We start from the raw sequence: 16,658 nt of genomic DNA, 5'->3' as shown, positions 1-16,658 counted from the left end.
TATACAGATGCGGGCCACACCCCCATGGAGACTCCCTTTCATCTGATTGGCTACTCACAGTATATTCATTCATGGGAGTGATTACATTAAAACACGGAGAGTCATGGCCCAGCCAAGCTGACACACAATCTTAACCATCACACACACCTTAGTCCTTAAAGTGACATCTTTGCTTTTTAACACTTTAAAGAGGTCTTTTGCAGCAGATTTGCCCAGTGCAATGCGTCTTTTGATTTCTTGACTGCTGCTTCCATGGGCGTTAATTGTGGATCCAAGTAAAATGAAATCCTTGACATCTTCAATCTTTTCTCCATTTATCGTGATGTTGCCTATTGGTCCAGTTGTGAGGATTTTTGTTTTCTTTATGTTGAGGTGTAATCCATACTGAAGGCTGTGGGCTTTGATCTCCTCCCTCTAAGTGGTGGAGTTTAATTCTACTCCCTTTGAGTGTGGGTTGGACCTAGTGATGTGCTTCTAACAAACTGAGTATGGAAAGGGAAACATGGGGTCTTTATAAAGGAAAACCCTGGCAGACATCACCACGTTGACCACGTGATCAAGCTTAACATCATCAGTAATAAGTATGATATCTTGTTAGCCCTGATATGATGTGATGAGGTCATTTCACCTCTGCGTGTCCTTCTCAGAAACACATAAGCCCACACTAATCATGAGAAAACATCAGACAAACCCATTCTACAAAATACTCAACCAGCTCTCTTCAAAACCGTCAAGGTCACGAAAAACAAGAGAAGTCTGAGCAATTGTCACAGACTGGAGGAGACTAAAGAGACGTGACAATTAAATGCAATGTGGTGTCCTGGATTAGATTCTGGAACAGAAAGGGTACATTTAGTGTCATAACTGGTGAAATTCAAATAGGACTGTGATTTAACTAATGGTGATGTTCCAATGTTAACTTATTAGTTTTGATAAATGTACCGTAGTTATATAAGATGCCAGAGTCCTTGGGTAGTACAAATGGTTAATGTGCTCAGCTGCTAACCAAAAGGTTGGCAGTTCGAGTCTACCCAGAGATGCCTTGGAAGAAAGGCCTGATGATCAGCCATTGAAAGCCCTATGCAGCCGGTTTTACCCGAACGCACATGGGGTCACTGTGAGTTGGAAATGACTCGACAGCAACTGGTGTTATGTAAGATGTTGTTGTTGTCTGCTGTCAAGTCTATTTTTGACTCATAGTGACTCCAAGTGACAGAGTAGAATGCCCCATATGGTTTTCTAGGCTGTAATTTTTTTTTTTTTTTGTACTTTAGATGAAGGTTTACAGAGCAAACTAGTTTCTCATTAAACAACTAATGCATGTATTGTTTTGTGACATTGGTTGCCAACCCAACGACATATCAACACTCTCCCCCTCTCGACCTTGGGTTCCCTATTACCAGCTTTCCTGTCCCCTCTTGCCTTCTCGTCCTTGCCCCTGGGCTGGTGTGCCCATTTAGTCTCATTTTATGGGTCTATCTAATCTTTGGCTAAAGGGGGAACCTCAGGAGTGACTTCATTACTGAGCTATAAGGGTGTCTGGGGACCATACTCTCAGGGTTTCTCCAGTCTCTGCCAAGCCAGTAAGTCTGGCCTTTTTTTTTTTTTTTTTAGTGATTTAGAATTTTGTTCTACATTTTCTTCCAGCTTTGTCTGGAACCCTCTATTGTGATCCCGGTCAGAGCAGTCAATGGTGGTAGCCAGGCACCATCTAGTTGTGCTGGACTCAGTCTGGTGGAGTTGTCGTAGTTGTGGTCCATTAGTCCTTTGGACTAATCTTTCCCTTGTGTCTTTGGTTTTCTTTATTCTCCCTTGCTCGAGATGGAGTGAGACCAGTGGAGTATCTTAGATGGCCACTCACAAGATTTTAAGACCCCCAGACCTACTCACCAAAGTAAAATGTAGAACATTTTCTTTATAAACTATGTTATGCCAATTGAGCTAGATGTTTCCCGAGACCATGGTCCCCACAGTCTAGGCAGTAATCTTTATGGGAGCAGATGGTCAAGTCTTGCTTCCTCAGAGCCTCTCGGTGGGTTTGAACCACCAGCCTTTTGGTTAGCAGCCAGGTGCTTGACTGTTGTACCACCAGGGCTCCTATGTAAGCTGTTAACATTAGGGAAAACTGGGTGAAGGGCACACAGATACTCTCTATACTATCTTTATCACTCACCTGTAAATCTAAAATTATTTCAAAATAAATTGTTTTTTACAATTGGAGAAACAAACAGCACTTGCATGACCTCCCTTGCCCTGGCACTTGTACCTTTGTGGTTGTCATGAGAGCATGCCCAGGCTAGTCTGCTGAAGGATGAGAGGCATGTGCAGCAGAGCCAGGTCACCCTAGTCAGCCCAGGTGAGCCATCCTGCATCAGCCAACAGCCAGCCAACCCCTAGACATGCGAGTACGCCCAGCCAAGATCAGCAGAGCTTAGCACGGACGTGTGAGCCATAAACACTTACTGTTGCATGCCACCTAGGTGCTGTGGTTGTTTGTTACCTGGCATTACTGTGGCAAGATGTAGCTGATGCATCGCTGAGGGGCAAGGCCTAAGCAGTTCACCTCTCTGTCCCCAGGGCCCAGCCTAGGGGCACTGCTGACCCTGTGTTGACCTCACCTCATCCACTCCCTCTCATTCCCTTCATTCTACTGCACCGGCCTTCATTTTGTTCCTTGAAGGGGCTCAGCCTATCCTGCCCCAGGATCTTGGCACTTGCCAGTCCCTCTGTCTAGAGCCTTCTCTTTACTTGGCTCTGAGCACGGCTGGCTCCCTCTCCTCATCTTGGGGTCCAGTCAGATGCCTTCCCCTCAGCCTTCCCTGACCTCATGCCCCACCCAACCGGTCACTCTGTATCCCATTAAACCCATTGCCATCAAGTTGATTCTGACTCATAGCAACCCTACAGGACAGAGCAAAACTTCATCATAGGGTTTCCAAGGCTGTAATCTTTACAGAAGCTGACTGCCACATCCTTCTTCCAAGGAGTGTCTGGTGGGTTCAAACCACAGACATTTTGGTTAGCAGCTGAGCGCTTAACTACTGCACCACCAGGGCTCTGTGCCTCATATGTTGTTGTTGTTAGGTGCTGTCGAGTCGGTTTCGACTGACAGCGACCCTACAGGACAGAGTAGAACTGCCCTGTAGGGATTCCAAGGAGTGGCTGGTGGATTTGAACCGCCCACCTTTTCGTTAGCAGCTGAGCTCTTAACCACTACACCACCAGGGTTCCATTACACTGTTTTATTGTCTTCACACACATGCACACACACACACACAACAAAAATACAAACCAGTTGCTGTCAAGTCAGCTCCAACTCATGGCAACCCCATGTGTGCAGAGTGGAACTACTCCATAGGGTTTTCATGGCTGTGACCATTTGGAAGCAGATGGCCGGGCCTTTCTTCAGAGGTGCCTCTGGGTGGGTTTGAACCACCAACCTTTCAGTTAGCAGTTGAGCACTTAACTGTTTGTGCCACCCAAGGACTCCTATTGTCTTCACACTACCTGTTATAGGAAATGTTCCTTTCGTCATTGTTACACATGCAGCATACACTCCCCAAGGCAGAGGCCCTTTCTGTGGTCCTCCTCTCAGCAGGTCCCGCACCTACAATACGGCCTGACACATAGTAGGTGCTCAGGCAGCAACACCTCCATAAATGTCCTGTGATTGTTGAATGACAAAGGTTTGGCTTTAAATCCAGAGTGAACCAACTTGTGTGACCATAGGCAAGTCACTGACCCACACGTTCTTCCCTCGCAGAATGGGCGGTAATAGCTTCTTCCAGAGACTCCTTCCAGAAGACCCTATGTGTGAAAAATAGGGTTTTCCAAATGATCCAGGCCCTCACACAGGGGCACTGCTAGCATGGACCTCCCATTGAGGCTCCCGTTAGCCCCAGAAGCGGTGAGTAGATAGATCTCATTGTCTTCTTTCATTCTTAAGGAGGAGCCAGAGCCCCATGAAGGAAGCACCTGCCCTTGCTCACAGGCCTCACCCAGGATGCTAGGTAAGCCCATCCCACCCCTAGAAAGAGGAGTCCCCCCATTTTGAACCAGACAAGAGGAGGGCGAGGCTGACCAATAGCCAAAAATCAAAACCAAACCCACTGCCATTGAGTTGATTCCAACTCATAGCAACCCTATAGGACAGAGAAGAACTGCCCCATAGGGTTTCCAAGGCTGTAATCTTTATGAAGACAGATTGCCACATCTCCCTCCGGCAGAGCCACGGCTGGGATGGAACCACTGACCTTTTTGGTTAGCAGCCGAGCGCATAACCACTGTGCCACCAGGGCTCCTTTGACCAAGAGCAGGCTCCCAAAAGTAAGGGATGTTTGGAAGGTTGGAAAAAACATCTTGGTTTTCCCCACATTTCTTAAATAATGTGTTTCCTCCCTTTCTCAAGTGACTACACAACAAAAGTTGTCACAGAGCACCCAGATTGTTGTCGTGACGAGAGGGGTGCCCCAAAGAGATGTTTCCACCACAGCTTTTATAATATAGCTGGTACTTAAGATATGCAAATATATCTTCACAAATCAATGCAAAACATTACACTTGGCAGCAGTTCTCTGCCTAGACAATGCAAATGTCTTCTCCATGGAGGTGGTGTAAGGGATCAGGTAGCAGGAAGAAGCTCACCCAGGTGTCTGGGCTCCATTCCCCCCACCCCCTCCTCAGTGGGGCTCTGGTTGGAGCAGAGGCTGAGGGTTTTGCCAAAAGGTCAGACTTGCAGGCGGGTCTGCTTCATGGACATGTGACCAGGGCAGTTGCACAGAGCCCCCCACTTAGAAGGGCTTGGCACTTGGGGCTTAATGCTTTGTGGTCGCCATCTTGGAATGTTTAATAAGTGTAACTTTGAGTTTACATTTTGTGAGTAAGTCTGATGGGATAATGGAGTATATGCGACGGGCCTGGAGCCTAAGCTCAGAGGTGGTCCTGCCTCTTGCCACTTGCCTGCCTCCCTAGGACAGAGTCTTGGCCACCCACTTCCTGGACACATTCCCTCCAAAGTAAAAGACAAGTTAGTGCACCTTGTATCACCTACCACTCAGAAAGAAGCACAAAACTTGGTAGGATTCTTTGGGTTTTGGAGATAGTGTATTTTACCCTTGGACATACTGCTGCAACCCATTAATCAGGTAGTGTGGACAGCTGCTGGTTTTGATGAGGCTCACACCAAGAAAGGACTCTAAAGCAGGTTTAGATTGCAGTACAGCAGCCCAGCCACTTGAGCCATATGAACCAGCAGGTCCTAGACTTACTAGAGGTGCCTATGGTAAAGAAAGATGCCACCTGAAGTCTCTGGCAAACCCCAATAAAGAAGAGCCATAGCACAGACCCCCAGGGTTCTGGAGCAAAGCCAAGCCATCTTCAGCAGAGAACTATTGACTTACAACATTAGGAAAGAAGCTCATGTCATGTCCATGTGGCCATAACTGCCCATCATGAGCTGGGTCTTGTCAAATTTACCCAATCACAGTAGGGTGGGTCTACAGCAATCAATTCATCATGAAATGAAAGTTGTACGTCTGGGATTGGGCACAAGGAAGCTGCACGGACAGCTGGTGTAGACCCCCCATGCCATGACCCCATGCCACCCTCCATAGTCACGTTAGCACCTCTGCCTCAACTCACCCTGAGGCCTAATAGGAGCTTCCTTTGCCCAGCTGATGGAAGAGGGAAAAGCCTGAGCTTGCTTCACAGATGGGTTGGCTTGGTGTGTGGATGCAGGCTGAAAATGAATCTGCAGCACTATAGCCCCACTTAGGGGTGGTCCTCAGAGACAGTGGTGAGGAGATATCCTCCCTATAGGCAAAGCTTTTGGCCATCCATTTTGTGTGGATTTACCCAAGGTACACACATGGGCTTATGGGCAGGGCCAACGTCCTGGCTGGCTGATCAGAGGACTGGCAGGAGCAAGATGGGAAGACTGGGCACGAGGAGGTCTGGGGAAGAAGCATAAAGATAGATCTGTGAAAGTGGACACAAAGCATAAGCGTTTTTGTTTCACAAGTTACAGACCACCTGTGAGTATCCACCATGGAAGGTGGCATTAGACAAGCAAGTGGACAGATGACTTGGCCATGTTGGCCAGTCTCTGTCCTCAGCCATTCCAGGACTTGCCAGGGACTCATGGGAGAGTAGCCATGGTGACGGGCATACAGCATGGGCTCCCCTCACCAACGCTGATCTAGCTGCCATCACTGTTGAATGTCTGATTGTATTAGGTTGAATAGTGTCTCCCCAGAATTCATGTCCACTCCGAATTTCAGAACGTGATAAGGTCTTTGAAAGTGTAATAAGTTCAGATGAGGACATGCTGCATTAGGATGGTGTTAATCTAATATGACTGGTGTCCTTTTAAGAAGAGACACAAAGACACAGAGGGGAGACGGCCATGGGAAGATGGAGGCAGAGACTGGAGTGATGCAATCACAAGCCAAAGACTGCCTGGGGCTACCAGAAGCTGCAAGAGGCAAGGAAGGATCTTCCCCTAGAGTGTCCAGAGAAAGCATAGCCCTGGTGACACCATGATTTTGGATTTCTAGCCTCCAGAACTGTGAGAGAATAAATTTCTGTTGTTTTAAGCCACCCAGTTTGTAGTAATTTATCACAGGAGCCCTAGGAAACTAATGCACTAATCTACCAGCAACAAAAACCAATGAAGAACCCTTGACATTCCTGAAAGAGACCAACCAGCCACCTTGGACAGGGCCATTTCAGCCTAACCAGAACTAAAGCATATTCCAGGTATGAGTTTGCCTTTCCAGCAGTGCCTCAGCCAACATTACTATCCCAGGGCTTACAGACTTTAATCCACTGATGTAGAATCCCATATAACACTGCATTGGACCAGGGGATCCACTGTATAGCAAAAGAGGAACATAAGTGGCACAAGGCCACGGGATCCACTGGTCCTACCACATACTAGATCATCCAGAAACTGCTGGCCTGACAGAGCTGCAGAAGGGCCTCCTGAAGGTGCAGCTGAGATGCTGCATAGAGATAACATCCACAAGGATGGGATGGTCTCCTTCAGGAGGATGCAGAATACACCTTAAAACAGTGGTCATTATGTGGTACTGTGCCTGTGAAAGGGAGAATATACAGGTCCAGGAACCAAGGGTTGAGAGGAGGAGTGGCCCCAATCACCATCACTCCCAGTGATCCACTTCGGAAATTTGTGTTTCTATTCCCCCACAAATATAGGCTCTGTAAGTCTAGAAAACCTGAGTCCCAGAATGGGTAGCAACCCCAGGGGAGACACTAAGAGTCCTGCTAAACTTAAACTATGACTGCCACCTTGGGTTCCTTGAGCCAGTAGTGCAGAAGGCAAAGAAGCGTTATCATGCTGGTGGGGAGATTGGATGAGTGGATGGATGGATGGATGGATGGATGGTGGGTGGATGGATGGATGGATGGATGGATGGATGGATGGATGGATGGATGGGAGGATGGGTGGATGGATGGATGGAAGGATGGATGGGAGGATGGATGGATGGTAGGTGGATGGATGGGAGGATGGATGGATGGATGGGTTGATGAGTGGGTTTATGAGTAGGTGAGTGGATGGATGGATGGCCGGACAGACGGATGGATGGATGGATGGAAATGGCGGAACTATTGTAGCTTGGGGGACTTTGAGACTGGGGTCATCACACCTGACAGTGCTTCCTTGAGCAACACCTGGGCCCTTTGTTTGAAAAGGGCTGGGTGGAACATCCCACTTCCAGCAAGAGCCCAGAGGCGAACCATCTCAAAGCACTTTGGGGAATCAGGCAGTCAAAGTATTTGAACATGATGGGATACAAATCTGCCCATGCCACTCTCCCAGCCACCTCTGAGACTCTCCTCATTCTGTCTTCTCATCCCAGGGGAGCCGGAGCAAGCAGAGAAACCAGTTGCTGCCACCTGGAAGGTCTTCGACTCCAAACTCCACCCAGCAGACAGGAAAGCTTCAGGACTCAGGATTCCACTTGGAGGACACCGTTCCTTCCCTCCATGTCCCACCTGTGACAGTTAAAGTGTGTGTCAACTTGGCTCGGCCATGATTCTCAGTGGTTTGGCAATTATGTAATGATGTAGTTTGGCAGTTATGTAATGATGTAATCATCCTCCATTTTGTGGTCTGATACAATCATCCCTCATTTTGTGATCTGATGTGAGCAGCCAATCAGCTGAAAAGGAAGTTTCCTTGGAGGTGTGGCTTGCATCCAATATATATGGATGTTCTGGCAAAGCTCACACACTCTGGGTCCTGCATCTGACTCATCATCCTCTGACTTCTGGTTCTTGGGACACGAGCCAGCAGCCTTCCACTGACCTGCAGATTTTGGGATTCACCAGCTTCCACAGCGCTGTGGGTCAGCAGCCTGTTGTCTGACATGCCAGTTTGGGTTTGTGAGCCCCTGCAACCACATGAGTCAGGGGAAGCCGCCAGCCTGATGCCTGACCCACAGATTTGGGACTTGCCAGCCTCCGCAACTGCATGAGCCATCTCCTTGAAGTAAACCTGTGTGTGTGTGTGTGTGTGTGTGTGTGTGTGTGTGTGTGTGTGTACGTGTGTGTATATATATGTGTGTGTGTATATATATGTGTGTGTGTATATATATGTGTGTGTGTGTGTGTGTGTATATATATGTAGGCTGGGTTCGCTAGAGGAGCAGAACGCTGCACTGGTTTTGCTCCTCTGGAGAACCCAGCCTATGATTCCACCCAACACCCAGAGACACGGCACAGGAAGAGACAGTGCGCGGACTTTTCTTTTTATAAAGACTTTATTGTCTAACATGCTTGACAAAAAAAATTACAGCCACAATCAAGTTATGCCAAAATGATTGAGGAGCACGCCATAATTTTTCATCCCTCAAGGACTTTTAATGAATTTTCTCTTAAAGTAACAGCTGCCTTCATAACTTTTCTTTTCCACATAAAAATACACCATATTCTGAAGATACCTTAGGAAAATTTTTTTTTTAAGTTTATAGTTCTTGGTCCACATAGAAATTCAGTGGAGGCAATGCTAAAAGGGCCTGGTGTTTTCTCCACCCCGAGCGTGTGCACACATGCGGGGTGAGCCTGGCGGAGGGGGGGGTCCCAAGAGACCATGTAAACATCCTGGCTCCCAGGAACCACCTTGGCCAAAACACGATTCCTGGCCCTGCATCCACACAGCAAAGCTGGCCTCGGCCAACACAGTGCCTCGGGATGGTACCCTTGGAGGGGAGGCTCACCATGAGCAGGGAAGGAGTCTCCCAGGATGACGGGATGCTGGGGTCAGAGACCAGGAGTCCTCATGGCTCCAGGGCTTTTCTATGAGAAAGGAACCAGAGCAGGTTTGGGACAGGACCCTTAAAAAAAAAAAAAAAAAAGATCCTTTTGGACCATGCCCGCAGCCTCGTAGGGACAGAGCTTGGGGTGGTGGCCAAACTGAGGATCTGGAGCCAGAGACCGAGGTTCAAATCCTGGCTCTGCTCCTTTTGTGCTGTGTGCCCTAAGGCAAGGTACCTCACCTCTCTGGCCTCAATCTCATCTCTAAAGTGGGGGCAACCTAGTCCAACTACACAGGACTGTTTGAGGGTGAAATGAGATTACATCTGCAAATGGGCTTGTTAAATGCTGGTTCCCAGGGCTGGGGCTAGGGTGTGGCGAGTGAAGCACCCCTTTCAGGTATAAAATTTAGGAATCAAGGTACTTAACACAATTTTAATGCAATAGGTTTAAAATTAAAATTAATGTCAAAAAAAAATCCATGATGAGCAAAATACCACACTTTTCAATACAGAATCTGACCCTGGCCTGGCCCAACCCTGCCTCACTCACCTCACCCTAATCCCAGCCCTTCTGGTTCCCTTGCAGAGATTAAACCCAACCTGCTGTCCTGATTTAAAGACAAGAAAGCCAAATCCATCAGAGTGGGGCTGCTGGAGCCCAGGGCTGCTCTGTCCCAGGGCCACCCTCCTGCTACCTGGGCCAAGGCGGATTTTGAGCCAGTTATCCTTCCTCAGCTGTGGGCATGCCTGACAGAATCTGAACAGTATGGGGGAAATAGAACCGAGGAACGGAATCCTGTTTGGGGACAGTAATGAGAAGCACAGGGCACGCCTCATTCAATTAAAGTGTGTGTGTGTGTGTGTGTGTGTGTGTGTGTATCACACGCATGCAGGTGCCTCTGTGTGGCAGGGCTGCCGCTGCCGCGGCCTGCAGACCGCCCCCCAGATGTTGTGTTCTGCAGAGCTGTGCCGACCCCCACAGGGCACTCTGGAGGCCTCCAGCCAGTCCTGGGCACCCAAATGGCTCGTTTTGTACAACTGTCCCCTGAAATCCAGGCTGCAGGGGTGTTCCTGGGACACTCAGGCCATTGTTCAAGTCAGCAAAAATGCCCACAGGAAGGAAAGGGGAAATGACGTGAGGCCAACCACTGGCCTGGCCAGGTGAGGCCCGGCTTCCTGAGATGTCCCTGAACGCCCCCTCCCGCCGAGGGGCTCAGCCTCTAAGCAGGCTGAGAGGAGGAGGACTGTCTGAGCCCAGGCTACAAAACCTCCCGCCACCCCCCAACCCTGGGGCTCCCAGCCACACAGACCCTCGGTTAGAGGCAAGTTTTGTGCGAGAACTTCCAAAACCTGTCCCAGGTGGCCCACGGGCAGCGGCTTCTTGAACCCATGAGGGTGTCCAACTGGAAGGCTGAGGATTCAGTCATCTCCCAAGCAAGGCGGGCCATGAGCTGGTTAGTCCTTTAAGGAGGTACACACAGGATGTACACGCAGAAAACGGTGATGCTTGCGGAACCCTGACGGGGCCGTGCAGGGTCCCAACACCAGGGGACAGAAGGCTGAAGAGCCAGAGGGGGTTCTCTTCATTCCAAGGCCTCAGCCCATCCCCACAACCAGACAGGTCAACTGGGTTGTCCTGCATGGAAGGAAGGGTGGTGGGGGTCCGTGCTCTCGGCCAGGTGTATGTAGCTGACACAGGCAGGCAGGGCTGGGCAGCGGGGAGCAGTCAGGAGTTCCGGGGTGTGGGGAGGTCGATGACTATGGGCGGGTTCACAGGCTGGTAGTTCACAGTGCACACGGATGCATTCACATAGGTAGTCGTCCCGTCCGCCATGACACCATACCCTGGGAGGCAAGCACACACCCGTCAGGCCTGCACCAGAAGCAGTGGTATTGGGCGGGCGGTGGGGGGGGCGCTCAGACACTGTGGCCTGCTACTGAAACCCTCAAGCTCAGTTTCCTCATCTGTAAAATAGAGGTGATAGTGATAAACTCTACTCCCAAGTCGATATGAGGATCAAATGAGGTAATAAACCACATACAGAGCTCAGCCCAGTGCCTGGCACATGAAAAGCACTCAGTGAGACATCATCATCACAACCATCACCATTACCACCACCACCATCCTCATCATCATCACCATCACCACCACCACCGTCACCACCATCACCATCATCACCACCATCATCACCACCATCACCATCATCACCACCATTACCCTCATTATCACCATCAACATCACCATCCTCACCATCCTCACCACCATCCTCACCACCATCGCCACCATCATCACCACCACCATCACCATCACCACCATCACCATCACCACCATCATTATCACCACCCTCATTACCACCATCACCATCACCGCCATCATCACCATCACTATAATCACCACTATCCTCATCGTTATCTCATCACGGTCATCACCATGATCTTTATCACTATCATCCTCCTCCTCCTCCTCATCATCGTCATCATCATCATCATCATCCTCATCATCACAATCACTATGATCACTGTCACCATCATCACCGTCACCATAATCATGACTATCACCCTCGTCATCACCATCATCACCATCATCACCATCACTGTCATCTTCATCACTATAATCATCATCATCGTCCTCACTGTCATATACTTATTCCTCTAACCTCTGCCCTCAGCAGTCCCTCTTCCCACAATGTCTACTTGCCAGAATCCTCCTCCTCCTTCAGCTCACATCCCCTCCAAACCAGCAGAGCCATTTCCCTCCCCATTCTGTGGAGCCCCAATCTATGCCTGGATAAGCACAAGGGTTGGGGTTTAGGTCACGAGCCACCATGGATCTGATGCACTGCACACCCATAGTAGGGCTGCAGGGAACAGTCTGCTGCCCCGAAAGTCTTCAAGCTCCTCTGGGGTCAGGAGAGGTCTGACCACTCCTGCCGCCGTGACCACACCCTGAAGAGGCCCTTGGGGAAAGGGCGTGAGGCCTAACCGCTTCCGCACTGGGAAACGATGTGATATGGATGAGGCCTGTGGGGAGGTCCAGGAACCCTGGCACCATTTTAGGTGGGGGCTCAGGAGGCTGGGAGACATCATCCATGTCCCAGAGGAGCCCATGTCTTCCTGGGAGGGCGGGATGGGACAGACAGGGAAGCTTTGGACAAACAGACTTAAGATTGGAAAGGAGTGAAAAGAGGCATCTATTCCCAACTGGGGCCAAACCAGGCTCCAGCCAGGTGATGGATGAGGGTGCTAAAGGTTAGTAAGGAGCGCCCGTATGCAACGATGGGCCCGGGGTGGAGTGTGAGCTGTCAGGATGGTCACCGTCACTGCTGCCCCGCCCACTGCCCTGCAATCTGCAGCGGACACCCCCTGACACACACACACACACACACACACATACCGATGTGCTCAGGGCAAGTGGCTCCTGCCCTCCAGGACAGAGCCAGAACGCCATGTCTGTACATCTAGTGGGCAGTGGGGAAGGAGGAGTTATCCAGGTCACTAGGGCCTCTCGGGCAGGCTGCCAGTTCCTCCACATTTATTGAGCACCTACTGTATGCCAGGCCTGGGGGATGTAAACCAAAAGCCAGGGCCACACCCTCGAGGAGCTCATGGTACAACGACCAAGTCCAGCATCCTCCAGCCCGCAGCTCAGGTGTCCCCTCCTCCAGAAGTCCCTGCCCACCCTCCTCCAGGACATCCCTGCCCACCTCCCGAAGACGACCAAGGCTGGAGACACGACGCGGTTACAGAGGCCAGAGGCAGCAATGCCGCCTCCCTAAGGTTCACCAGATTTCACGCTCGTCTTTCTATGATTAAACATTTTAGTAACAACTCAGTGATAGCCAACACGTGCATGAGGCGCTTACGAGGTGAACATTAGTAATGGGCTATCTCCTTTCTGGCTGGAGAGATCGGGGAGGGGGTGACCGGGTTTCAGGGAGCCCTGCGTGTGAGGCCCACGCCCACCCCCAGGCTGACCTTCGTGGATGTGGCCAAAGACGTGTAGCCGCGGCTGGACGCGCCTCTGCACCGTGTTGAGCAGCTCCACGCAGCCCACTCGCTGCATCTTCTTGGGGACCCAGTCCAGGAAGCCTGCACAGGGGACACAACATGAGGAGGGGCGGGGGTCCGGGAAGGCCCAGCCCCCACAGCCCAGGAGGCAGCTTTGGCAGCCGAGGAGAAACACAGCGGGCCTTGGACTCCCAGGCCTGGTGCAGCGCCCATCCTCCAGCCGGCTCTCTACCACCCTGCCCTGCATCAGCCTTCGGGGATGGAACCCTGGCTCTGCCCCATACCTGCGGGGGCCTCCCGCCCTGCAGCCTCACCCTCTTCCTCCGCAGGGCAGTGACAGCCACCAAAGGTCACCGTAAGAGCGCAGCACGGGATGAGCACCAGGGCGGGGGGGCAGGAGAGCTCAGTCTGTTAGCCTCCCAGACCATTCATGCTCCAAGTGGCCTCGAGGATGCTATGCACCCGTTGCAGAGTTAAGCAAACAGAGGCCAGAGAGGAAGAGTCTGGCCCAGGGGCACTCTAGCAGCTGGCAGCGGAGCACAGCCCAGCACACTCCATCGACCATGGAGCAGAGAAGAATGGGTTCCGTGTCGGGAGCTTTCTGAACACACACCCCAAGATCAGGAGATGAACGTCTCATCCAATGCAGCACGGCTCCCACGGCCGCATCTGCGTCTGCTCGCGCCACCAGCCTCCAGAGCCGCCTCAGATGGCGGCTGCTCATTATCCGCACATGGCTACACAGACTAAGAACAATTGATCACTCCAAGCGAACAATTAGAGTTCACTGCGGCTCCTTTCTGTTTGGGTGGGTGAACAGATGCCTTTGACTGCTGCAAAGGGGAAGGGGGACCCTTCGGCACAGAGAATGAGGCAGGCTGCAATCCACACAGCTAAAGAAGGAAAATGGTAGAGAGAGAGAGAAGGGAGGGAAATGGGCAGAGCTCGGCGGGGGCAGGGGGGTTAAGTCTCAGGCTCTGTGACTTACTGGCTGTGTGATCTTGGACAAGTCACTTCACCTCTCTGTGCCTCTGTTTTCTCTACCACTCATTCAACAATCAGAGGTGCTGGCTGGGCACTGGGGGCCTACTCTGCATGAGGCTCGGCCCCCTTCTCAGTTGGCAGCGTATGCTTTGGGTGGGGTCCCCGGCTCTTCGGCCACCCTGGCATTTACAGTGTGGAGAGGAAGTGCGAGCCCACGCGTGCTGGGCATCCCCTGAACGGGAGTGTACGCTGTACGCAAAGCGGCCAGGGTGGGCCGTCCACAGAGCAGGGACCCAAAGGATGCTGCGATTGGATGGCTTGATAGATGGATGAAAGGACGGAATGGAGGGAAGAAAAACAGGAAGGAGGGAGAGAGGGAGGGAGAAGAATAAAGAAAACGGAAAACGGAGGGGAAGGAAAGGCGGGAGGAAGGACGGACGGACGGACCAGGCCGGTGGCGGGGCTGGGACCAGGTGGGGCAGTGGGCAGAGAGGAGGGAGGGGGGGAGGACCTTAAGCCCTAGGGACAGTCGGGATGGGTGCGGGTGAGAGAGCAGGGCCCCTCACTCGGGTTTCGGGCTGGGTGGCGGATGCCCAGGACAGAGCCCTGTGAGAGGGAGACTGGTGGAACTCAGTGCCGAGGACTCACGCCTGGGGCGATAAGAGCCCAGGGCTGCCTTCTGGCCTCTCTGAGTTCATTCACTGCGTGGGAAATGCGTGGATAATTCTGACTTCCCCACATCACCGCAAGGAGCCCACGAGGTAACATATCAACCCGCCAGCACATGGTAGGCCCTCAGCAAATAAGGGTGACAGTGGGGTGACTTGTCCCAGATACCCCACCATATTGGCGTCAGAACAGAGCCTGGCCAGGCTCTTCTCCACAGGCCAGGCTGACCTCTGTTCCCCTCTGTTCACTGGTCCCCCACCCCTGTCCAACACACACACACACACACACACACACACACACACACACACACAGAGGCATACGCATAAGGGCACACGCACGCATACCCCGTGTGCTCCTCCCCACCCCCGCCCTGCAGACTCTTACCCAGCGGTGGTCCGTGGGTTATTAGAATGTCTACACCTTCAGGAATGAGGTTCCATTTCTCCAGAAGGGCTTGGCCTCGTGGGAGGTTAAAGCCCCAGCCATAAAACCAGGGCTGCCTGCGGGTGAAGAGGAGACGGTCAGAGAGCTGCTGAGAGCTCTGGCTTGGACCTAGAAACCCGTATCAAGGTGGAGATTTGCCCAGACTGAGCCCAGAACACTGACCAGCTGTTGGGCTGTGGAGTCTCAGGCGATTCTCACCCCTTTTCTTCTTGCTTACCTGTAGTTTCCATTCTTCTCTGGTGAGTAAGTATTATTGATGGAATAAAAAATGAAAGTTAAAAATACATCAGCTTCTGCCAAAGACCTTTCTTGCTCCAAGCTTTTCTGAGGAAACCTATGGAGGACATTCTCTGCTCCCCTCCCTCCCCCAGAAGAACATTCTCAATCCCAACTTCCTACCTCCCCCAACGGAAGTTCGCCTCCATCCTCCCTCCCACAGTTGGGCAGGTGGGCCTCTGCCAGGAGAGAGTGGGTTCCAGGTGGAGGACGCTCAGACCCTGATCCCACCTGAGCTCCCAGCCAGGGGTCCAGGTAGGGCTGAGCCCACCTCCAGCTCCAAGGGTGGGGCTAGATGGATCTATGCTAACCAGCATGATCCCATCCTGTGACCCAACCCAGACCTAGACTGATCAATGCAAGTCACCTCCCTTGATTGGTTCAATGGTGAGGAAATGCCTTCAATTCTTCCAGCTGGAGGGAATCCCAGACCTTTCTGTCACTGATAAGAAAAGAGGACGCTGTCATCCTTGTGTATAAAACAGTGAGCTTCTAGCCTTGGGAGCTGATAGCAGGTACTGGGCTGCCCCAAGGGAAGCCAGCTGGATCAAACCACACTAGACATTCGTCATACCTCTGCCCTTCTCAGTTATATGGGCCACTAAGTTCCATTGTTAACACCACTTGAATTGGATTTTCTGTCATTTTGCGTCAAAAGCATCCTGACTGAAGCATCAGAATCATCCCTTAGGCTTAAGTCATTATAAGATTCCACATGAGCACAGCCCTTTAGCATTTACGAAGTCACCATCACCACCACCACCATCTTCATCATCACCACCATCATACCATTACCATCACCACTTCCACCACCACCACCACCACCATCATAACATCACCACCACCATCACCATCATCACCACCATCATACCAGTACCATCACCACCAGCATCATCACCAACATCACCATCATACCATTACCATCACCATCACCACCATCACCACCACTGTCATACCATCATCACCACCACCATCACTATCATCACCACCATCACCATA

The 16,658-nt window shown here is 51.4% G+C and overlaps 1 protein-coding gene across 1 annotated transcript in view; it reads right to left on the bottom strand.

Moving 5' to 3' along the window:
- Positions 1 to 10,914: 10,914 nt before the first annotated feature.
- MPPED1 (metallophosphoesterase domain containing 1) overlaps positions 10,915 to 16,658 on the bottom strand; it is an 85,308-nt gene continuing 79,564 nt past the window's right edge. The window contains exons 4-6 of the mRNA XM_004379995.1: positions 15,324 to 15,439; positions 13,254 to 13,367; positions 10,915 to 11,123 (exon numbers count right to left, since the gene is read on the bottom strand). Coding sequence (XP_004380052.1) covers positions 11,005 to 11,123; positions 13,254 to 13,367; positions 15,324 to 15,439 — 349 coding nt within the window. The 3' untranslated portion in view covers positions 10,915 to 11,004. The remainder of the gene's footprint in view (positions 11,124 to 13,253; positions 13,368 to 15,323; positions 15,440 to 16,658) is intronic.

Source organism: Trichechus manatus, unplaced genomic scaffold (genome assembly GCF_000243295.1).
Source record: "Trichechus manatus latirostris isolate Lorelei unplaced genomic scaffold, TriManLat1.0 scaffold00069, whole genome shotgun sequence".
Classification (NCBI taxonomy): Eukaryota; Metazoa; Chordata; class Mammalia; order Sirenia; family Trichechidae; genus Trichechus; species Trichechus manatus.
Note: the sequence above shows the minus strand (reverse complement) of the source record. Positions and strands in the feature narration are given on the sequence as shown.